Source organism: Dendrobates tinctorius, unplaced genomic scaffold (assembly GCF_039654945.1).
Source record: "Dendrobates tinctorius isolate UK_male_01 unplaced genomic scaffold, ASM3965494v1 ptg000143l, whole genome shotgun sequence".
NCBI classification, from domain to species: Eukaryota; Metazoa; Chordata; class Amphibia; order Anura; family Dendrobatidae; genus Dendrobates; species Dendrobates tinctorius.
Genome location: NW_027361810.1, coordinates 17,501,808 through 17,527,679, shown reverse-complemented (window position 1 = coordinate 17,527,679; position 25,872 = coordinate 17,501,808). Strand labels below are relative to the sequence as shown.

The 25,872-nt window shown below is 42.5% G+C and overlaps 1 protein-coding gene across 1 annotated transcript in view; it reads left to right on the top strand.

Annotated features, from left to right (window-relative positions):
• Positions 1-25,872, top strand: part of LRP1B (LDL receptor related protein 1B) — a 1,871,059-nt gene that overhangs the window by 1,604,527 nt on the left and 240,660 nt on the right. The window contains exons 53-55 of the mRNA XM_073545568.1: positions 6,872-6,994; positions 12,416-12,556; positions 14,918-15,105. Coding sequence (XP_073401669.1) covers positions 6,872-6,994; positions 12,416-12,556; positions 14,918-15,105 — 452 coding nt within the window. The remainder of the gene's footprint in view (positions 1-6,871; positions 6,995-12,415; positions 12,557-14,917; positions 15,106-25,872) is intronic.

Below are 25,872 nucleotides of genomic sequence, written 5' to 3'. Positions count from 1 at the left end.
GCAATGTACGCCAAAACCTGATGCTCCGGCTTTAAAAGCGTTTTTTCAACTCCAAGAAAAGGCAACCTTACAGGCCTTCTTGGCCCAGAGGATGACGCAGGCTCAACACCTCCTGCCTTAGCTGCTATTTTGCCAGAACAAGCCGATGCACCACCACCATCAGTACCAGCCACGCCCCCCTGCCCACGTCTGCGGCCTGTTCCACCATACTTCCTCATGTTTGGGAAAATGTTACCAAAATACCAGCAGAGAGATGGTACTGTATGAGGAGCATCCAGCTGTGTAAGGTGTATTAAACAAATTAAATCAATGTATATATTATGTTAGTCACAGACACTCTTACAGTATGTATTGGACCGTAATCCAACAAGCAGATATACGGAACTGTTTGAAAAACGGACACGACGCTAAGGTGTAGGTCTGGAAAAACGGACAAACTCTACGTTTTTTTTTCCAGAGTCACACACAGGTAGCTTCTATTTGTCTGTGATACCAGCCGGAATACACGGTAGTGTGTGAGGAGCGTACACCGCTGTACGGTGTGTGTATGTAAAATTGTCAAGCTCCGTGTATTTGTATACGGACTGACACATGCAGTCTCTGTCTAGTTTTGACTGTAATCAAACAGCAGATATACGAAACTGTTTGAAAAACGGACACAACTCTAAGGTGTAGGTCTGGAAAAACGGACAAACTCCTCGACTTTTTCTTCCAGAGTCACACCCAGATAGCTTCTATTTGTCCGTGATACCAGCCGGAATACACAGTAGTGTGTGAGGAGCGTACACCGCTAGACGATGTGTGAAAAAATGAACGCTCAGTAACTCACCAGGACAAAATAATAAAATTTGGAGTGCTTTGAAAAAAGCAGTTTGAACAGCAGTGTGCACACAGCAATGCAGCTAGCAGGTAGCCTTAAAAGGCAGCCTAATCACCACCAGCGCTGCTGCACACAACAAATATCCTCCCCTTTCACTGCACACTAAAGGGCCTGTCACACTAAGCGATATCTCTAACAATATCGCTATAACTTGTGACGTTATAGCGATATTGCTAGCGATACCGTTGTGTGTGATACTTACCTACAACCGGCCCCCCGCTGGTTATCGCTGATCGTGCGAGAACAGGCTGGACCCTTTCTCGTCGTCAGCTTCCTGCGGCGCTTCCTGTGGAGAGATGAGCGACGAGCGTGGAGCCGGGCGGGAGGACGCAGGATCGCCTAGTGTGACAGGTAAGTAGCGATCCCCGTCCCCAGCGATGTCGCTGGTGAGATCTGCCTGTGTGGCAGCTCACTAGCGACCACTTAGCGATGCACCAGCGATCCTGACAGCGTCATATCGCTGGTCTGGATAGCTGGTGCATCGCTAAGTGTGACAGTACCTTAACTGTACAGTGAAAAGTGCTATCAGCAGAAGCAGTTTTTTTTTTCTTCTTCCATGCCTAACACTCTCCCTGTTCAGAATCAGCAGCAGCACCTCTCCCTATTGTAAAATCGGCAGAAGTAAGATGGCGGTCGGCGTTCACAGCCTTTTATACCCCCTGTGACGCCACACAATGCCAGCCAATCACTTCAATGCCCTTCTCTAAGATGGTGCTGGCCGCTGCCTATGTCATCGCGTTGCCCACAGTGTGCGTCCTCCATCATTGGCTGAAAAAAGGCATTGGAAGCATCATTTGAAAAGCGACTTTGGCGCTCGGGTCGCCGTCATCATGGCCAACCTCACGCTATGGTCGGGTTTCATTTCATGAAACCCAACTTTGGCGAAAGTCAGCGATTTTTGAAATTGACCGACCTGTTTCGCTCAACTCTAATTGAGAATGATAATACATAAAAATGATCAATGTAAATCAAAATTAATATCCCATGGAGGTCTGGATTTGGAATGTTACTCAAAATCAAAGTGGAAAATCAAATTACAACCTGATCCAACTTCAGTGGTAATGCCTCAAGACAAGGAAATGATGCTCAGTAGTGTCTGTGGCCTCCACGTGCCTGTACGACCACCTTTCAATGCCTGGGCATGGTCCTGATGAGGCAGCGGATGTTCTCCTGAGGGATCTCCTTCCAGACCTGGATTAAAGCAACAGACAACTCCTGAACAGTCTGTAGTGGCGTTGGTGGATGGAACGAGTCATGATGTCCCAGATGTGCTTGATTAGATTCAGGTCTGGGGAAAGGGTGGGCATGTCCATAACATCAATGCCTTCATCATGTAGGAACTGCTGACACACTTCAGCCACATGAGGTTTAGCATTGTCATGCATCAGAAGGAACCCAGAGCCCAGTGCACCTGCATGTGGTTTCAAAATGGGTCTGAGGATCTCATCCTCGTTCCTAATGGCAGTCAGGGTACCTCTCGCTAGCAGATGGAGGGCTGTGGTGCCCTTCAAAGAAATGCCTCCTCACACCATTACTGACCCACTGCCAAACTAGTCATGCTGGAAGATGTTGCAGGCAGCAGAACATTCTCTGCGGTGTCTCCAGACTCTGTCATGTCTATCACAAGTGCTCAATGTGAACCTGCTCTCATCTATGAAGAGCACATGGCGTCAATGTCAAATCTGCCAAACACTGTGTTCTCTGGCAAATGCCAATCGTTCTGCATGGTGTCGGGCTGTGAGCACAACCCCCATCTGTGGACCTCAGCACTCAGACCTTCCTCATGGAGTCGCTTTCTAACCATTTGTGCAGACACATGCACATTTGTGGCCTGCTGGAGGTCATTTTGCAGGGCTCTGGCAGTGCTCCTTCTGTTCCTCCTTGCATAAATGCTGAGGTAGCGGTCCTGCTGCTGGGTTGTTGCCCTCCTACGGCCCCCTCCACTTCTCCTGGTATACTGGCTTATCTCCTGGTATCCCCTCCAGCCTCTGGACTCTACTCTGACAGGCACAGCAAACCTTATTGCCACAGCTCGCATTGATGTGCCATCCTGGATGAGCTGCACTACCTGAGCCACTTGTGTGGTTTGTAGAGTTCGTCTCATGCTACCACGAGTGTGAAAGCACAACTAGCATTCAACAGTGACCAAAACATCAGCCAGAAAGCATTGGTACCGAGATGTGGTCTGTGGTCCCCACCTGCAGAACCACTCATTTATTGAGTGTGTCTTGATAATTGCCAATAATTTCCATCTGTTGTCTGCTCCCTTTGCCCAACAGCATGTGAAATTGATTGTCAATCAGAGTTGCTTCCTAAGTGGACAGTTTGATTTACTTGGAGTTACATTCTGTTGTTTAAGTGTTCCCTTTATTTTTTTGAGTAGTGTATATTTTTTTACATCACACTTCACCACTAGTAATGAGCGAATGTGGTTGGATAAGGTGTTGCTGAGCATGCTCGTGTGCTCAGAGTGTCTTCGGCATGCTCGAATAATATGTTCAAGTCCCCGCGGCTGCATGTCTCGCAGCTGTTCGACAGCCGCAACACATGCAGGGATTGCCCGATAAACACACAATCCCTGCATGTGTTGCAGCTGTCAAACAGGCACAAGATAAACAGGCACGGGGACTCGAACATATTATTCGAGCATGCCGAAGACACTCGGTTAGCACACGAACATGCTCAGATAACACCTTATCATTATGTTTATATTTTCTGGCAGTTAAGTCTTTTTATTCCTATAGGTCATGCACTTAAACTTCGGAACTTTTGGATATGATCCCACATCTACATATAAACTTTAAGACCATTAGAGATTAAAGGACTATTTCCACCAACACAAGTTATCCCCTTTCTATAGGTTGGTGGATATAGCTTTCTGATCACTGGGGCCCTCAGAGAGACTGAGAACAGAATTCCAGAACCCAAAGAACAGGGATCTGCAGATATTCATCTTATATGGAGCAGAAATGCACACGCTCAACTTCCGCTTTCCACTGCATTCATTGTCTATGGGAGTCTTGGAGAAAACCAAGTGATGTATTCAACTATTTTCTTCAGTCCCATTGATTAAATAAAGCGTAGACAGAGCGCGTGCACCTCTCTACCGTTCAAGACAGGGCTGCAGAGCCCTATGCTCATGGTTAAAGAGCCATGCTCTTGGGATTGCAAGGTGGTCGGACCCCCAATTTATCCTCTATCCTATTGATAGGGCGTAATTTATATTTTTGGAATATCCAGTTAATTCCCAAGGAGCAGAATGTTATACGCTATGGTTTATCATGTTATAAGACCATATAAGCCAACGAATGTTACTTACTCTACCACCTGTCCATACAACTAATACTGTTCCCTTCCCTGGGAGTACAAATTTATGACGAACTTTGACACTTTCAGTGCTGGAATGAATGTGTCGCATGGATTTATGTCTTTTTACATCAATTAAGGAATTTCCTTTTAAAACCTTGCGGGGCAACACAGAACTAGACCCCAATCAGAGGACCATAAAACATCCAGACTCCTTATCTATGAACTGGTCCAATGTTTATATTTATGTTTCTCCCTCTCCCATATTGATAGTTCTGCTTCACGTCACTTGTCTCATCTATTGCATTTTTTCTAGGCTGTATTGTGCATAAATATGTGACTTCAGATTTTGTATTAGTGTTAGCCTGATGAAGACACCTGAGTAGTCTGGAAAGCTGCAATGTGTTTCCATCTTTTCAGTTAGCCATTAAAAGGTATCAACTACTGAGGACTCTCAATCCTGAATGTTTTTCTGTTCCCTTCAAAGAAACTCTTGTCCCCAGCATGAATCAAATGGTAACATCGCGGCCTCTCTATCTCATGGAGTGGATCTCTTTCTCCATCCATTAAACTATGTTATATATCAGCGTGAGCGCAGTTTGACACACTTCAGACAAGACTGAAGGAGTTGATAAATTTATCAACTTTAAGGAGGAAAATAGAGAAGGAAAAAATCAGCAAATCTTAAAAGATGATATTCCAGGGGTCTCGAGGTGGAGTGATGTCCTAGCTAGCATTCTTAAGAGTCTTGTTCTGTTTTACTTAGAACATCCTATAGAAAGAAAAATCCTTCTTAAAGATTGTATTTGAGAAAGAAAAAGGAACGATCCCGCTGACAAAAAGTCTGAAATCTCGTTTCTTTGAAAAATGATATAGATTCTTAGAGACTCGAGAAGTCAAAAGAGCATCCACCCTACTGACAAGGTTACCATTCATTTATTTCATATCAACCCATACTTCACTCCAGACTGGATTGTGTTCTGTAAGAAACGTTTATCTCCAGGTTTAATCTACAGGTTTCCAATAGGAGGTTTTCTGTAGGTGAAAGGAAGTCACTGTTTCCCCGTAATAATAGAATCCAGGATAGAAAGTAAAACAGCGCGAATGTGTCACACATGGAACGAGACACTTTAAATAACAGTCAGGAATGGAGAGTCACCGGGTTCAAAGAGACGTCCAAATGAAAGGAGGGCTGTATTGTTTCTAGATAAAAATAATAAAAGTGACCATACCCGATGAGTTCCATCAATGGTCCAACATGGAGTGATGTGCGTCCTGTACAATAGAGAATAGCATCCAATTATGGGTTATCCAGATACTCATGATGAGTTTTGGACATGATCCAATCCCTAAATTTAGATAGATAAATAGATAGATAATAGACAGATACCTGTAGATAATAGATAGATAATAGATGATATAGATAGATAGTTATAGATGATAGATAATAGATAGATAATAAATAGATGATAGATAACAGATAGATGATAGATAATTGATAGATAATTGATAGATAATTGATAGATAATAGATCAATAAATAGATGATAGATAGATAATAGTTCGATAGATAGATATGGATAGATGATGCTTTGATAATAGATAGAGAATAGATAACTCAAAAATATTTCATGGATCCGTACATTCCTCAACCAAGAATCTGCAAAAACCCTAGTCCATGCCCTTATCATCTCCCGCCTTGACTACTGCAACCTCCTGCTCTGTGGCCTTTCCTCTAACACTCTCGCACCCCTCCAATCTATTCTAAACTCTGCTGCCTGACTAATCCACCTGTCCCCCCGCTATTCCCCGGCCTCTCCCCTCTGTCAATCCCTGCACTGGCTCCCCATTACCCAAAGACTCCAGTTAAAAACCCAAAACCATGACATACAAAGCCATCCACAACCTGAGTCCTCCATACATCTGTGACCTCGTCTCCCGGTACTTATCTGCACAAAACCTCCGATCCTCACAAGATCTCCTTCTGTACTCCTCTTTTATCTCCTCTTCCCACAATCGCATACAAGATTTCTCCCGCGCATCCCCTCTGCTCTGGAACTCTCTACCACAACATATCAGACTCTCACCTACCATGGAAACCTTCAAAAAGAGCCTGAAGACCGACCTCTTCCGACAAGCCTACAACCTGCAGTAACCACCGATCGACCAAACCGCTGCACGACCAGCTCTACCCTCGCCTACTGTATCCACACCAAGGCCTTGTAGACTGTGGGCCCTCGCGGGCAGGGTCCTCTCTCCTCCTGGGCCAGTCGTGACTTGTATTGTTAAAGATTACTGTACTTGTATGTATTATGCATACCCCTCCTCACATGTAAAGCGCTGTGGAATAAATGGCGCTATAATAATAATAAATAATAATAATAATAGATACAGTAGATAGTTCGATAGATAGATGATGCTTTGATAATAGATAGATGATAGATAATAGATAGATGATACATTGATAATAGATAGATAGATAGATAGATAGATAGATAGATAGATAGATAGATAGATAGATAGATAGATAAGAAGAGATAAAATATCTTCCTCCTTCTGATCCCACAAGACGCTGATCTGTGCGGTGCCGCTCTCCTGCTACGTGTTTGGTCCAGGATCTGACTGTAAGAACGATGAATCTGATTTGCGTCCTCGCTTTATTTTTATTTTCTTCGTATATTTCCAGCTCCTGTTACTACCTGTGATGAAAACGTTTTTATGTGCAACAACAAAATCTGCATCCCTAAGCAGTTCCTCTGTGACCGCGATGACGACTGCGGAGACGGCTCTGATGAATCTCTGGAATGTGGTAAGTCATTCCACCACAATCCGGATAGAAGATGTGCAGGTAATAAAGGAAATGTGCTTCTCACTTCATGTTGGAGGTTAAGAAAGGGAGATTCAAATGAATATTATTCAGTGTATGCGATGAAGCCGGCCTGGTTTATTAAGAAGAACTGAAGGGAACCTAAAACACAAAGAGCTCAATGGCGCGGGAATAATCCGATCAGCGCGGCCACAGCAGAGTATTGTATGACCGGTCACCTTACCGCCAACTATGGAATCTGAGCTGGATCTACATAACTACCAACGTTGGATTGGGGAATTTACAAATGCTTTAATCCTGCTTATGGATCTGACAGCAGCATACCTCACTCGTCCCATTAAATGCACACCCACCCAAACCGAGCATGCATGTGAATGAGGGAGCCAAAACAGATCACTGTCTCTTAAGCTAAGGGAAAGAAAACTGCATTAGGGCAGCTATAATTTTATCACAGATTATTAGTTAGTATCAGTAATGTAATGTATGTACACAGTGACTGCACCAGCAGAATAGTGAGTGCAGCTCTGGGGTATAATACAGGATGTAACTCAGGATCAGTAATGTATGTACACAGTGACTGCACCAGCAGAATAGTGAGTGCAGCTCTGGGGTATAATACAGGATGTAACTCAGGATCAGTAATGTAATGTATGTACACAGTGACTGCACCAGCAGAATAGTGAGTGCAGCTCTGGGGTATAATACAGGATGTAACTCAGGATCAGTAATGTAATGTATGTACACAGTGACTGCACCAGCAGAATAGTGAGTGCAGCTCTGGGGTATAATAAATGAGGTAACTCAGGATCAGTAATGTAATGTATGTACACAGTGACTGCACCAGCAGAATAGTGAGTGCAGCTCTGGAATATAATACAGGATGTAACTCAGGATCAGTAATGTAATGTATGTGCACAGTGACTGCACCAGCAGAATAGTGAGTGCAGCTCTGGAGTATAATACAGGACGTAACTCAGGATCAGTAATGTAATGTATGTACACAGTGACTGCACCAGCAGAATAGTGAGTGCAGCTCTGGGGTATAATACAGGATGTAACTCAGGATCAGTAATGTAATGTATGTACACAGTGACTGCACCAGCAGAATAGTGAGTGCAGCTCTGGAGTATAATACAGGAGGTAACTCAGGATCAGTAATGTAATGTATGTACACAGTGACTGCACCAGCAGAATAGTGAGTGCAGCTCTGGAGTATAATACAGGAGGTAACTCAGGATCAGTAATGTAATATATGTACACAGTGACTGCACCAGTAGAATAGTGAGTGCAGCTCCAGAGTATAATACAGGATGTAACTCAGGATCAGTAATGTAATGTATGTACACAGTGACTGCACCAGCAGAATAGTGAGTGCAGCTCTGGAGTATAATACAGGGTGTAACTCAGGATCAGTAATGTAATGTATGCACATAGTGACTGCGCCAGCAGAATAGTGAGTGCAGCTCTGGGGTATAATACAGGATGTAACTCAGGATCAGTAATGTAATGTATGTACACAGTGACTGCACCAGCAGAATAGTGAGTGCAGCTCTGGAATATAATACAGGATGTAACTCAGGATCAGTAATGTAATGTATGTGCACAGTGACTGCACCAGCAGAATAGTGAGTGCAGCTCTGGAGTATAATACAGGACGTAACTCAGGATCAGTAATGTAATGTATGTACACAGTGACTGCACCAGCAGAATAGTGAGTGCAGCTCTGGGGTATAATACAGGATGTAACTCAGGATCAGTAATGTAATGTATGTACACAGTGACTGCACCAGCAGAATAGTGAGTGCAGCTCTGGAGTATAATACAGGAGGTAACTCAGGATCAGTAATGTAATGTATGTACACAGTGACTGCACCAGCAGAATAGTGAGTGCAGCTCTGGAGTATAATACAGGAGGTAACTCAGGATCAGTAATGTAATATATGTACACAGTGACTGCACCAGTAGAATAGTGAGTGCAGCTCCAGAGTATAATACAGGATGTAACTCAGGATCAGTAATGTAATGTATGTACTCAGTGACTGCACCAGCAGAATAGTGAGTGCAGCTCTGGAGTATAATACAGGGTGTAACTCAGGATCAGTAATGTAATGTATGCACATAGTGACTGCGCCAGCAGAATAGTGAGTGCAGCTCTGGAGTATAATACAGGATGTAACTCAGGATCAGTAATGTAATGTATGTACACAGTGACTGCACCAGCAGAATAGTGAGTGCAGCTCTGGAGTATAATACAGGGTGTAACTCAGGATCAGTAATGTAATGTATGCACATAGTGACTGCGCCAGCAGAATAGTGAGTGCAGCTCTGGAGTATAATACAGGATGTAACTCAGGATCAGTAATGTAATGTATGTACACAGTGACTGCACCAGCAGAATAGTGAGTGCAGCTCTGGAGTATAATACAGGGTGTAACTCAGGATCAGTAATGTAATGTATGTACACAGTGACTGCGCCAGCAGAATAGTGAGTGCAGCTCTGGAGTATAATACAGGATGTAACTCAGGATCAGTAATGTAATGTATGTACACAGTGACTGCACCAGCAGAATAGTGAGTGCAGCTCTGGAGTATAATACAGGGTGTAACTCAGGATCAGTAATGTAATGTATGCACATAGTGACTGCGCCAGCAGAATAGTGAGTGCAGCTCTGGAGTATAATACAGGATGTAACTCAGGATCAGTAATGTAATGTATGTACACAGTGACTGCACCAGCAGAATAGTGAGTGCAGCTCTGGAGTATAATACAGGGTGTAACTCAGGATCAGTAATGTAATGTATGTACACAGTGACTGCACCAGCAAAATAGTGAGTGCAGCTCTGGAGTATAATACAGGGTGTAACTCAGGATCACTAATGTAATGTATGTACACAGTGACTGCACCAGCAGAATAGTGAGAGCAGCTCTGGAGTATAATACAGGATGTAACTCAGGATCAGTAATGTATGTCCACAGTGACTGCACCAGCAGAATAGTGAGTGCAGCTCTGGAGTATAATACAGGATGTAACTCAGGATCAGTAATGTAATGTATGTACACAGTGACTGCACCAGCAGAATAGTGAGTGCAGCTCTGGAGTATAATACAGGATGTAACTCAGGATCAGTAATGTATGTACACAGTGACTGCACCAGCAGAATAGTGAGTGCAGCTCTGGAGTATAATACAGGATGTAACTCAGGATCAGTAATGTAATGTATGTACACAGTGACTTCACCAGCAGAATAGTGAGGGCAGCTCTGGGGTATAATACAGGATGTAACTCAGGATCAGTAATATATTGTATGTACACAGTGACTGCACCAGCAGAATAGTGAGTGCAGCTCTGGGGTATAATACAGGATGTAACTCAGGATCAGTAATATATTGTACGTACACAGTGACTGCACCAGCAGAATAGTGAGGGCAGCTCTGGAGTATAATACAGGATGTAACTCAGGATCAGTAATGTATGTACACAGTGACTGCACCAGCAGAATAGTGAGTGCAGCTCTGGAGTATAATACAGGATGTAACTCAGGATCAGTAATATATTGTATGTACACAGTGACTGCACCAGCAGAATAGTGAGTGCAGCTCTGGGGTATAATACAGGATGTAACTCAGGATCAGTAATATATTGTATGTACACAGTGACTGCACCAGCAGAATAGTGAGTGCAGCTCTGGAGTATAATACAGGATGTAACTCAGGATCAGTAATATATTGTATGTACACAGTGACTGCACCAGCAAAATAGTGAGGGCAGCTCTGGGGTATAATACAGGATGTAACTCAGGATCAGTAATGTAATGTATGTACACAGTGACTGCACCAGCAGAATAGTGAGTGCAGCTCTGGGGTATAATACAGGATGTAACTCAGGATCAGTAATGTAATGTATGTACACAGTGACTGCACCAGCAAAATAGTGAGGGCAGCTCTGGGGTATAATACAGGATGTAACTCAGGATCAGTAATGTAATGTATGTACACAGTGACTGCACCAGCAGAATAGTGAGTGCAGCTCTGGGGTATAATACAGGATGTAACTCAGGATCAGTAATGTAATGTATGTACACAGTGACTGCACCAGCAGAATAGTGAGTGCAACTCTGGGGTATAATACAGGATGTAACTCAGGATCAGTACTATGTAATGTATGTACACAGTGACTGCACCAGCAGAATAATGAGTGCAGCTCTGAAGTATAATACAGGAGGTAACTCAGGATCAGTAATGTAATGTATGTACACAGTGACTGCACCAGCAGAATAGTGAGTGCAGCTCTGGGTTATAGTACAGGATGTAACTCAGGATCAGTAATGTAATGTATGTACACAGTGACTGCACCAGCAGAATAGTGAGTGCAGCTCTGGAGTATAATACAGGGTGTAAGTAAGGATCAGTAATGTAATGTATGTACACAGTGATTGCACCAGCAGAATAGTGAGTGCAGCTCTGGGGTATAGTACAGGATGTAACTCAGGATCAGTAATGTAATGTATGTGCACAGTGACTGCACCAGCAGAATAGTGAGTGCAGCTCTGGAGTATATTACAGGATGTAATTCAGGACCAGTAATGTAATGTTTGCACACAGTGATTGCACCAGCAGAATAGTGAGTGCAGCTCTGGGGTATAATACAGGAGGTAACTCATAATCAGTAATGTAATGTATGTACACAGTGACTGCACCAGCAGAATAGTGAGTGCAGCTCTGGAGTATAATACAGGATGTAACAAGGGATCAGTATAAAACATGTAGTTATAATATTACTGTATGCTGAAGAAATAAAGCATTGCACTTAGTGAAAGCATCAGAAATATTTAACTTTGACAGTAAAAGTATCTTGGTGCAAAGAACAAAAACTCTGATGTGACAGTGACATTTTTCTTGATTTGTGGAAACACATTATGAGGAGTGAAGCTCTATATTCGGTGTCAGCTCTACAACTTCGTATACAAATCAAATATGGGAAATGTCTGCAGTTCTCACACCTGCAATTATCTGCACATTACAATAAAGGCAGAATGCTCAGACATGGCCCGGCTGAGTGACAGCTCATAATATGTCCTGGTCACCGTACATGATCGGAGTCATCAGCCGCTGTGATTGGGATGGAGGATTATTGCGCCTTTTAAGCACTCCGCTGTGATTGCCTCTCTAATGGCTCTCGTCATCCTGGATGGAATATTTGGATTTTGGTTTGAGTTAAAGGTCACATTTTAACTCTCTTCCTTGTGTTTAATCACCTTATGCCTGTATCTGTCATGTATTGGAGGTTTTGGTGGTGATATAGAATACTTATATCAATCAATGCGCTTGTATGTTGTATAGATCCGATATTTGGTCGCACAGTACTGAATATTTTTCTGTCCATTATGCGTCCTTGTCCTTAGGTTATCGGCAATGTGCCCCTGATGAGTTTATCTGTGGTGATGGCCGCTGCTTGTTGAATTTCCAGTGGCAATGTGATGGGGACTTTGATTGTCCTGATGGTTCTGATGAAGCGCCCCTGAATAGAAAATGCCTGAATGCAGGTATGAAGCTCAAAGTATTCCTGGTATTGTCCATGAATGACATGGCATGATGACATCGGTTATACTAATTTTACTATTTACTGACACAACCACAATATTAGATGGTCTTCACCCTGGGACCTTAACTGGAACTACACCTTACCAACAATTCTTAGCACTTATCTGATTGGAGGGACCTAACACTGATCTAAGTGGAAGTAGGGTTAGCTTTTAGACCCTTCTTAAGGGTGGAGTAGATAGATACTGTCACGACTCTGTTCTTGGGTGCCCCAGGACCAGGGACTCCTTCTCTGTCCCTAACATTAGGGGGGCCCTAGTGTTAGGCCCTGTTCCTCAGATTACTTCTGATGGTGAAGATGCCGCGGCCACCTACCTTGCCTTAGCTCCTGAATCCACTCTCTGTCTGTACCCTTCTCCCACCCAGGGAAGAGGGGAGTAGTAGTGTACCATAATACATCAACCAGACTAAGAAGGCAACCAGAGACAGGGATAATGAAAAATACCAAAAATACAAATATACTCACACATATAACAGAGGTAAACACTGGGGGAGGGAAGGATGGGGTAAAACCAAAGTAGGAGAAGAAAGGGAATTATCACACATGCAAAACCTAGCTACAGTCAAAGACAAATCCAACCGCCTTCTTTAATAACCTCCAGCTATGCAGCATAAGCTACCTCTGACAATGACTGCTAGCCAGGACCCAGATTATATAGAAGATGGGAGTGGCTAACAGTGCACAGCTGAAGGCCTTAAGGTAGGAAAGCTTCCAGGAGCTCTGACCTGAGCAGATTAACCCCTGCATCGCCAAAGGAAATTTACACCATTTAATATGAAGGTGAGGGGCTTCTAACCGGTGCAGGAGTAGGAAAAATCAGTCACTGCAGTCTTCTGGCCCCTCTCTAAAGCCTGTAAACTCGTGACAGATACATAGTGTAGGGATACACGCTCTCAGGTAGGCATTAGGTAGCGTTCACACAAGCGATTTGGTTTGGTCTAAGCAGGAGCAATTTTATTTCTTCATAACACTCTAAGGGAGTCAAAAGCAGCCTCTTCTGGGCATAAAGGTATCGCAGCAAATGAACAATTCATTTAGCAGACACTTATGTTAGAGCAGGCTCACCCGAACAGATTAATTTACAGTCCTTTCTCCCGGAAAATACTTTACACACTGAAGAGGTATTATCCTACCAGTTTTGATATCCCTTTCATCCAGAAGCTTCCAGCACTAAACAGAAGTGTCAACTTCAGGCACAGTTCACACGGAACAGGCAGCAGCACGTTAGTGTACAGCTGAAACACACAGACTGCTCAGTCTTTCTAGCTGACCCAGGAAGTCTTCATTCAGAGAGACCCTGGCTTGTTTGTCTCCGACAGCTCACATTTTGGCTGGTCATTTACCAGCTTCTTCATAGTGCACTTTTCTGAATATCCAGCAGACTGACACAAGGTGAGCCCATTTCCCGACTCTTAGTCAAAACTAGCTGGGTGCATCTAATTAAGACCTGCAGTGCTAGGATTTAACCCTGTCATACCTGGCTTTGCTAGAATAGATAAATATCCGATAGAGAGATAGATAGAGTTAGATTGATACTATAGATATATTAATATTAGATAAATATTACATAGAATAAAAATTAGATACATAGATATTAGATAAATAGATGTTATAGATAGTTTAATATTAGATACATCTTAGCTAGATACATAATTATTAGATAGACAGATATTGGGTAGATAAATATTAGCTAGATAGTTATTTGATACAGTATGTAGTTAGATAGACGCTGTACATAGATACATTAGTAGATAGATATTTGATTGATAGATAGACAGATAAATGTTAGATAGATACATAGATAGATATATGATAGATGGATGGACGGATAGATAGGTAGATAGATAGACATCCAATTGGTGAACTGTCCTATCGGCAATAGAGCATATCACCCTTGAATTATCTGTTGAGTCCAAACAGGTCAACCCCAAATACACCACAACTAAATCAGTCTCTATACATGTAAGATAGACGGTGTTGTGCGTAACTCTCATATACTGTATTATCAGATTTAATAACTGAACAATATGTTTTGAGAAGTGAAATAATTAACTAGAAGCTCCTCATAATGTTCACTTTCGATGTTTCCTTCACCGTCTTCTAGAGAACAATTAGCCTACAGTATATTTTGTTCCGCGGTTCTTTGGTGATCTCTGGTTACATCGTCTACGAATCCTCATGGAACTCCATGAAAGAAGCAATTTTTAATAAGTTAATAATCAGGCGTCATAATTGTGTTTCCCGCCGAGTCTCAAATGCTAATGTTGCAATATTCTTTAGACTTTTTCCTCTTTCTTTCCAGAACAGTCGTGCAACAGCTCATCTTTTATATGTAAAAATGGGAAGTGTGTACCTGAGGGAGTTCTCTGTGACACCACGGATGACTGTGGAGATGGATCTGATGAGAGAGGCTGCCATTTAAATGAATGTTTAAGTAAAAGAGTCAGTGGTTGTTCCCAAGACTGTCAAGATCTCCCGGTTGGATACAAGGTTAGTAGTCGATATTTATAAGATTATGTTTGAAGAACACGTAGAAATGAATTATTCATGGGATTAATTTGCTTTCGGGGAAACTGTTGTCCTTCTTTTATCGTGTGGTCATGTGCGCAGCGGTGCACTTGGTGTAAAATATTGGTTATTTTACATATGACAGCTCGCAGAACGAGACTGTGCTTAGATGTATTAACTGAATGGCCAGCGCCTGTCAATCTCTAGAGTAGATGTTGGGTGAGTATACCGATTGTGCTGGCCCAGACATGCGGGAATATGTCTTTTCTGGTATTCATATGTATTATTAATATTGCTATTTGTATTATTCATTATTTATATTCTGCAGTTCTGTACGCAAAATGTATATCGTAAAATCATTTCCGGTGCCCAGAGGAGCTTATAAAGTAAAGCATGATGATAACTGGTTGGACTAGTAGTGATGCAGAAGCACCGCGTCACTGGTAGTGGTCTACGCCAGTCTGTCATCTAGGGTGTCTTAATGATGATCACGGGGATTAGATACTTTTCTTCTAAAAGATAGTGCAAATCAATTTGCAGGACTCTGTCCAGAGGTGGCGTCGGTAATCTGTGGTCAATAGTTGGGAGTCCATACCCGTCTCCTCTTTTGATGGTGTGACATCATCACACCAGGACTGGTAATCAAAAGAAGAGTTCCTGATGTCAGGAGATAGGAGATGATTCTCAGAGCTCCCATCCAACGACCACAGATTACCAACGTGGCCAATGGAGCGGATCCTAAAAATAAATTCACACTATCTCTATTTAGTTTCAAAGATCTGACCCGTCCACCTTTAGCATGTGGTTGTTACAGGTCTAGCAAAAGTTTTCTTGACTCAAATAACACAGCACTGGGATATCAGTGCACTTAAAAATTACATATTGATGCCTGCTTTAACTTAGGTCAATGGCCTGTGTATTGCTAAATTATCTTAATATTATCTTAATATTCTTAATATTCATAACGAAGGATTGTCACTTGCTCAAAAAGAATTGTGTTAAATACCTTATAAAAATCCCTGAGCTCCACTGCTGGTGCCACTGTTTTCCATTTTGTGCTGTGTCGCTCTATTGCTGAGCTATTCTTTTTTGTTGCTTTTGGAGTGCAATATGTGAAATTTCTGTTTGTAGTGCAACTGTGCATTTCTTCAGTCTTCTATGGGGGTTTTGTACTTTCACCCCTCACCCCGCAGATACTACAAATCACAGCTATGCAGCATCTGAAACTACTAGACTACTAAATAAGCTGCCAAGCTATGATAGGCAGGATCTGTGAGGGGTGAAATCACACAATCCCAGAAAAGACTTTAAAGAAATACCCAGATAGATTACAAGCAGAGATTTCACATACTGATCTCCAAAATGAATAAAAGAGAATATATCTACATTGCAGCGACGCAGCACAAAAATGAAAAAAAACAGCAGGATCAGGGAAGCTCAGTGAATTTGTCAAAGTTTTTTTCTCAAATGATTTGACATATCCTCTTCAATTTCTGGCAAAGGATTAACCTTCAGTTAAAAGTTATTAAGATGCTGAATCATAAATAAAGTTCACCTTTGCTACATCTGTAAGTCACTTTCCCTATCAATGATCCATTATGTTACCTTGAAATGCATTGTAAATTGGGATGTGGGCGCTTTCTTGGAAAAGCAAAATGAAAATCAGTATATTTTTTTATGTATATGTGTGTATATATACACTCACTGGCCACTTTATTAGGTACACCATGCTAGTAACGGGTTGGACCCCCTTTTGCCTTCAGAACTGCCTCAATTCTTCGTGGCAGAGATTCAACAAGGTGCTGGAAGCATTCCTCCGAGATTTTGGACCATATTGACATGATGGCATCACACAGTTGGCGCAGATTTGTCGGCTGCACATCCCTGATGCGAATCTCCCGTTCCACCACATCCCAAAGATGCTCTATTGGATTGAGATCTGGTGACTGAGGAGGCCATTTGAGTACAGTGAACTCATTGTCATGTTCAAGAAACCAATCTGAGATGATTCGAGCTTTATGACATGGCGCATTATCCTGCTGAAAGTAGCCATCAGATGTTGGGTACATTGTGGTCATAAAGGGATGGACATGGTCAGCAACAATACTCAGGTAGGCTGTGGCGTTGCAACGATGCTCAATTGGTACCAAGGGGCCCAAAGAGTGCCAAGAAAAAATTCCCCACACCATGACACCACCACCACCAGCCTGAACCGTTGATACAAGGCAGGATGGATCCATGCTTTCATGTTGTTTACGCCAAATTCTGACCCTACCATCCGAATGTCGCAGCAGAAATCGAGACTCATCAGACCAGGCAACGTTTTTCCAATCTTCTACTGTCCAATTTCGATGAGCTTGTGCAAATTGTAGCCTCAGTTTCCTGTTCTTAGCTGAGAGGAGTGGTACCCAGTGTGGTCTTCTGCTGCTGTAGCCCATCTGCCTCAAAGTTCGACGCACTGTGCGTTCAGAGATGCTCTTCTGCCTACCTTGGTTGTAACGGGTGGCAATTTGAGTCACTGTTGCCTTTCTATCAGCTCGAACCAGTATGCCCATTCTCCTCTGACCTCTGGCATCAACAAGGCATTTCCGGCCACAGAACTGCCGCTCACTGGATTTTTTTTCTTTTTCGGACCATTCTCTGTAAACCCTAGAGATGGTTGTGCGTGAAAATCCCAGTAGATCAGCAGTTTCTGAAATACTCAGACCAGCCCTTCTGGCACCAACAATCATGCCACGTTCAAAGGCACTCAAATCACCTTTCTTCCCCATACTGATGCTCGGTTTGAACTGCAGGAGATTGTCTTGACCATGTCTACATGCCTAAATGCACTGAGTTGCCGCCATGTGATTGGCTGATTAGAAATTAAGTCTTAACACACAGTTGGACAGGTGTACCTAATAAAGTGGCCAGTGAGTGTATATATACTGTGTATGTAGCAAAAAAAGGCAGAACGCCAAGCAATATGGCAAAGAAAAGGTGATTTATTAGCCAACAGTGGCAGTGGCAGCGTTTTGGTTCCTAAGCATATATACTGTATATTATTTATATGTATTTTTTTTATTTTCTTGGTGTATAATAATAATAATCTTTATTTAAATAGCGCCAACATATTCTGCAGCGCTTTACAGTTTAACAGTTTCAAAACACAAGTCATAAGTAGCAACGTTAAAGATAAGACGACCCTGCTCGTAAGAGCTTACAATATACAATGAGGTGTGGGGGGAACACAAAGTACAGGGGCTTATTTAAAATGATGGTCCAGCCATCTTGAGGAAGTGGGGGAATGATAAAGGCTGCATGATGTAGTCGTCAGCCAGTATTTATGGTGTTTTTGGGTGCGGTGGAGTTTGATGGAGAGTTATTCTCAGATAGTGAATGGGCTACATACATACATACATACATACATACATGCACACATACACATATATACTATATATATATATATATATATATATATACATGCATATACATATACACACATACATACGCATAGACACATAAAGGACTTCGATTAGGGAACATGATAGGCCGCTCTAAACAAATGTGTTTTGAGGGAGCGCCTAAACTATGTAAGTTGTGGATAGTCCTAATTTCTTGGGGTAGAGCATTCCAGAAGATTGGCACAACGCGGGAGAGGTCTTGGAGTCGGGAGTGGGAGGTACGAATTAGTGCAGATATTAATCTAAAGTCATTTGCAGAGTGCAGCAAATGGCTAGGCCGATAAACAAAAATGAGGGAGGAGACGTAGGGGGGCTAAACTCTGCAGAGCTTTGTGGGTGAGAATAAGCTGTTTGAATTGGATCCTGTAATAAATGAGGAGCCAGTGTAACGACGGGCGAAGAGCGGATGCATCTGACCGATTAGCCAGATGGATGACCCTGGCTGCTGCATTAAGCATGAACTGGAGATGGGAAAGTCGAGTGAGGGGGAGGCCAATTAATAGAGTGTTACAGTAGTCCAGGCGAGAGTGGATCAGGGAGACAGTGAGGGTCTTTGTTGTTTCCATGGTGAGAAAGGGGCTGATTCAAGAGATGCTCTTTAGGTGTAAGCGGCAAGAGCAGACAAGAGATTGTATATGGGAGGTGAAGGAAAGATTGGTGTCAAACATAACACCCAGACGAGCGCGCCTGCTGCCGGGGCTTTATTGTGTTGCTTCCCACAGATAGGGAAATGTCAGATTTAGTGAGGTCAGGTGACAACGAGAGCAGAAGAAGTTCAGTTTTGGAAAGGATGAGTTTCCCTTAGAGAGCAGACATGATGTTGGAAGCTATGGACAGACAGTCACTGGGCGTTCTGTAGTACCGCGGGGGTAAGGTCAGGGGATGACGTGTATAGTTGAGTGTCATCAGCATAAAGATGGTACTGAAAGCCAAATCTACTGATGGTCTGCCCAATTGGAGTCAAGAAGAGAGAGAAGAGAAGGGGGCCAAGGACTGAGCCCTGAGGGACCCTACTAGTGAGAGGAAGTCGAGACGAAGTGGAGCCAACGTACAAAACACTGAAGGAGTGGTCAGAAAGATAGAAAGAGAACCAGGAGAGAGCAGTGTCTTTTATGCCTAGTGGCTGGAGCCTAGAGAGTAGGAGATGGTGGTCAACAGTATCGAAAGCTGCAGAGAGTTCGTTAAGAATGAGCAGAGAGTGGTCACCATTACATTTTGCTGTCAGAAGGTCATTAGTCACTTTGATGAGTGCAGTTTTTGTCGAATGTAGGGGGCGGAAGCCGAACTGTGAAGGATCTAGGAGAGGAAAGTTAACGGGTAAGGCGGGAGTAGACCAGGCGCTCCAATAGTTTAGTGATGAAGGACAGATTGGAGACTGGTCTGTAGTTATATTTTGAGAAATTAATCAGGGTAGAGTGGGAAGATTTTTTTAAGTAATAATTTTGCCATTTTTCTTTTTTTTTCCATTCATTATTTTTTTTTTTAGGGAATATATTGAAAATGTCACAGTAGTTGCGAGTCCTGAACTATCTTTTCTTTTCAGCCCCCATATTTGAAAAGTGTTGTCTTTTCCGGTTTTGGGTTGAACCTAAAATTACTCCACAGCACTTTGAGCACTTCAGCCTGGCACAAGAGCCATAATTCTCCTAATAGTCTCTTCCAGTCATTCGTCATTAAAGTATTTACCCCCCATCTCCTAAGAGACTCGATAACTGCTTTTAAAGGATTCTTCTCTTTCTGAAGAAACCATTCACCGTGTAACCAATTGGGGGAAAAAAAATCTAAATGATGAAAACCTGTAAGGCTGTAAGAAATCATTTGCAGCCAGCGAGGTTCTTGCGCTGGTTGTGGTTCTCAGTTTGCCGAAGGCTCCATCTTATTTGTGCTCAAATGTCACATTGTGTCAGTTAGCAGATAAACCAATCCAGCAGAACAAGCTTTTTCCACTTTGTCAAATTTCTTTTTTCTACTATTTATAAATAAAGTTTTAAAACTGTCACTTGTGATAATAATATGCTATAAGACTCACGGAGCATCCATGAAAATTGCCACCTAGTTATTTAATGGTCTAATGAAGTGGACTGCCTGCAGTTTACATCTGTTTATTGACATTAAAAGGCATGTAAACTTTTGCAATGGCTTTTATTGTTCCGATGCATGGGCCTTCTGTGGTTATTCAGCTGTTGGAAGCACTGCTACTCCGAGCAGAATGCTGCTTTAAAGGAAGCCTGACATCTAAAAAAAACACTATTTCCATGCAGATATAGGGTTAATATGCAGGTAAATATAATTACTAATGCTGCCCAGGCATCTTACTGAAAGAGCAGTTACCAAGAGAAGCAAAATTAATTTCCTTCTGGAGTCGCCGGCTTTCAGTCATGGGGGTGTGCATAGAGGATCACCTCAAAAAAGACTAATTGCCTGCAAATATAGGGTTAACATGCAGGTAAATAGCATTGCTAATGCTGCCCAGAGATCTTACTGAAAGGGCAGCTGCTGAGAGAAACAAAATAAATTTCCTCCTGGAGTCGCCAGCTTTCAGTCAAAGGGATGTACATAGAGTGGCTACAGTGAGCGCCACCTGTAAGCATGCTCCAGCACATTGATTGACAGCTCACTTTGCACAGATGTGCTCCAGAGACGGCTGTCAATCAAAGTGACAGGGCATGTTTAAGGTCACCCATCACAGGGCTATGCATTGTGCCCACCTCTATGACTGAAAGCCGGCGGCTTCCAGGAGGAAATAAGTTTGTTTTCCCCCAGTAGCCGCACTTTCAGTAAAGCATTGTAACACTGTTTATCTGCAAATTTAACCCTATATCTGCAGGTAAATAGCGTTTTCCAAGATGACAGGTTTCGTTTTAATGCATCGTAAAAAAAATGGAAACAACTTTGCCAATAGTTTTGTTAAAATTGTCTCCCGTTTTATATTTACAGATGCTTTTCAGACTTATGTGGCTTCCTGGTAGTTAGATCCTGAACATGCTCTCCTGCTCGAACACCAAAAAAAATATTCAATGATGAGATTTTATGACAGTTTATTATTCTAATTTCCATTTCGTCAAATACGTTCCGTTTATTCTGAACCGCGTACACTTTAATTTCTACTTTTGCAACCTTGCTTTAATTTTGTAGCGGTTTCAAAATTAGTAGCAGTAAAATAAAATAAAGTAAAATAGAAGTGTGTGTGTGTGTGTATGTATGTGTGTGTGTGTGTGTAGGGGGGGTCTAATTTTGCAGTCATGTTTTCACTCTAAAAATGAATGAATCGATTTCATGCAAATCAGATTCTCCTTGAAATTTACAAAATATTTGGATTTAATACAATTCAATTATTTCATTATTCACTTGGGGTGAATCCTAGTAAAATCGCAGCCGTTCCTGTCATGCTGCTACTGGTTCTCTGATCGACTCTGCCATCTTTTGTCGTGCCCCATGTGATGACATGGAACATAGTGAATGGATGAGATGACATGGAACATAATGAATGGAGGTCTCTGCCGATCAGAAGACCAGCCATGGCATGAAAGACATGGGAAGGTACGAGGAGAGGCGCGTATGAGATTTTTTAAACATTTTTTTACCCTTTTCCTTCAGATTTAATTTGCATATAATGTGTTTAATGTGATTTAGAATTCCTTCTTCCCTAATTGCTCAAATCAAATTTTGGAAGATTCTCTTAAAGGGGTTGTCCAGCCATAGGCTACAAGTCTGCAGTCGCTCTATGTGACTGCAGGTTTGTGAATCCTCACATCGCGCACACTGCGCATTGTCAGGATTCTCCATTGCTAGGAGCAGCAGGTGTATGACCACAGCAAAAGATTTGCATTCATGAGGTCACATGCCAACTAGAGGTGTGCAGCCTCCCTCAATGCAGGTGTATTGAGCAAGGCCAGACACAGTCTAGTTGGAATGTGATCATTAGTATATTATTTGCATTTAGGAGATCACGTGTCAACTAGAGGTGTGCAGCTTCTCTCAATCTAGGAGTATTGAGTGAGGCCTGACGCAGTCTAGTCAGAATGTGATCGTAAGTATATGAATTGCATTCATGAGGACGTGTGCAGCCTCGCTCAATGCAAGTGTATTGAGAAAGGCCAGACATGTCTAGTTGGAATGTGACCCTAAGTGTGCAAATCGCATACATGCAATCACGTGATCGCCTGCTCCTAGCCTCAACGTCGGAGAATCTTCACATCACACAGTGTGCACGATTTGAATATTCACAAGTCTGCAGTCACATAGAATGACTGCAGACTTGTGTCCTAAGACTGGACAACCCCTTTAAGTCTCCACTCCTTTTGCTCCCTCTTATAATGTCTATTGGATAAAACAACAAATGATCATATACCGTACTTGTAAAATGGAGTGACACATGACTGCAGAAACAGGCGGCGACACACAAAGATTGCTTGTTACTCTGTAATCATGGAAACACATAAGCATGCATAGGAACTGTATACATGAAACGACATACTTTTTTTTATCTATACTATCTGTACAATCGTTTTAGCTTTTTATGTTAAAAGCACAGCAGAAATAATAAAGTGGTTGCACCTATCATTGAGATTGAAAAATGACTTGTAGCTTATTAAATAATACTGCAATAAATAAACTCAATCATAAAATATTTAGTTTTTTTTGCTGATTAGAATATACAGTTAGAAGGTGTGTGTCTCTTTAAGACCAGGTAAAAGAGCATCACATTTTTCCCTGACTGCTAATGCACGAGTAAGAATATCACCAGAGCTCGGCTATAAAGACTCAATAAGTACAAATACAAGGATAAAACCCTATTTACCAGACCACCCTGCTGCACCAGATCGCTGCCTCCAACATTACCTAGAGCAGGCTGTAAAGCAGAGAGGATGATAGATGCAGAATGCTAAAACAGGTTCAATGCATTATGTAGTGTTATAAATTCTACTTAGCTTAAAGTGACTGGAGCACGGCACGGCTCTGCCGGCGCTGCGGATGCAAAGCAGGCAAATATTAGAAATATCTTCATATAGACGGTGATTGCCAAATGTTGGGACCTGAATTATGGCCCCAATTCCTGGACCACCCAGAAGTTACCACAGCAGAAGAGATTATTATTATTATTTATTTATATAGCACCATTGATTCCATGGTGCTGTACATGAGAAGGGATTACATACAAATTACAGATATCACTTACAGTAAACAAAGTAACAATCACAGACTGATACAGAGGGGAGAGGACCCTGCCCTTTCGGGCTTACATGCTACAGGATGGTGGAGAAGGAGACAATAGGTTGGGGGTTACAGCAGCTCCTGTGTTGGTGAGGCGGTAGCTCCGGTAGTGGTGAGGAGGTAGTGGGGTCATTGCAGGCTGTAAGCTTTCTTGAAGAGGTGGGTTTTCAGGTTCCATTTGAAGGATTCGAATGTGGTTGATAGTCGGACATGTTGGGGCAAAGAATTCCAGAGGATGGGGGCTATTCGGGAGAAGTCTTGGAGGCGGTTAGGTGAGGAGCGAATAAGTGTGGAGGAGAAAAGGAGGTCTTGGGAGGACTGGAGATTACGTGAGGGAAGGTATCGGGAGATTAGTTCAGAGACATATGGGGGAGACAGGTTATAGATGGCCTTGTAGGTCAGAATTAGTGATTTGAACTGGATATGAGGGAATGGAAGCCAGTGAAGAGATTTGCAGAGGGGAGAAGCGGAGGAGTAGCGAGGAGAAAGATGAATTAGTCGGGCAGCAGAGTTAAGGATGGACTGGAGAGGTGCGAGGGTGTTAGCAGGGAGACAACAGAAAAGGATGTTGCAGTAGTCGAGGCGGGAGATGATGAGGGCATGTACAAGCATTTTAGTAGATGGAGGGTTTAGGAAGGAACAGATTCTGGAAATATTTTTGAGCTGGAGGCGACAGGAGGTGGAAAGAGCTTGGATGTGTTGTTTGAAGGGCAGGGCAGAGTCAAGGGTTACTCCGAGGCAGCGGATTTCCGGTACTGGGGAAAGCGTGATGTCATTATTTGTGATAGATAGGTTAGGAAAAGAAGATCTGTGAGATGGAGGAAAGATGAGTTCAGATTTGTCCACATTGAGCTTGAGGAAACGAGAGAAGAAGGAGGGATAAGGCTGATAGACACTCCGGGATTCTGGACAGCAGAGAGGTGACGTCTGGGCCCGAGAGGTAGATCTGAGTGTCGTCAGCATAAAGGTGGTACTGGAATCCATGGGACTTTGAGATGACCGAGGCAAAGGGTATAAATTGAGAAGAGTAGGGGTCCTAAAACAGAGCCTTGGGGGACTCCAACCGAGAGAGGGTGGGATGAGATGAGCAAATCATTTGATTTTCTCAGAAATACTGAGCTATGCCAAAAAAATTGATTTATAGCAAATTTGTTCACTGCACAATGAAAGTTCTCCAAGCCATCCAGTTATAGTCATGCATGTGTGATTGAATTGTGGCAGCACCATGACCACACTGATGATGCTAGCAGCTGCTGTCTACATGTCCCTCCCAGGCCCGGCCTCACAGACACAGTGACTCTGCTATCTCTCACTCCCTATCAGTTAAATCTGTATTCTCAGTTCCTCATACATTATTCATTTTCACTGCTGTGCTTTCACACACACTATCTGTACAGTTTCTTCAGTGATTATGGCTTTCACCCCCTATCTACATGGCTGAGCTGTGATGTCTTCTCATTATGCAGATTCTCAAGTAAAAGGCAGCTGCATTCCCTGCCTTGGCTTTTATACAGGCTATAACATGTGATGTGATAACTGGAATGCATTATGGGAAAGCCTGTCTGAAGTCATGTGATTGTTTTTTGTACCCGATACAATGTGTAAAACAGCCAGAAGTCATTCTGGATGATTCATGTAAAGTGAAGCACATAAAGTTAAAATCCACCAGCTTCAGAAAATTTCTAAAAATTGCTGAAAAATTTGATTGGCAACAAATCGATGTGCTGATAGATACATAGATGGATAGATAGCTGATAGATAACTGATAGATAATAGATAGATAGACACGTGGTCAAAATTGTTGGCACCCCTCGTTTAATGACAGAAAAACCCACAATGGTGACAGAAATAACTTGAATCTGACAAGAGTAATAATAAATAAAAAAAAATCTATGAAAATGAACAATTGAAAGCCAGACATTGCTTTTCAGCCAGTGCAAAATCAGAGCAAAGTATAAGAACTGATTTGGCATGGTGAGAGGCTCTGGACTGAGGTCTAAGGGGTAACATTTTTTCCTTTGCACTGATGAGGGAGCAACACCCCGAAACACCGTGTCTGCAAATTGAGATTCTGATTTGGCTTTTATGCCAA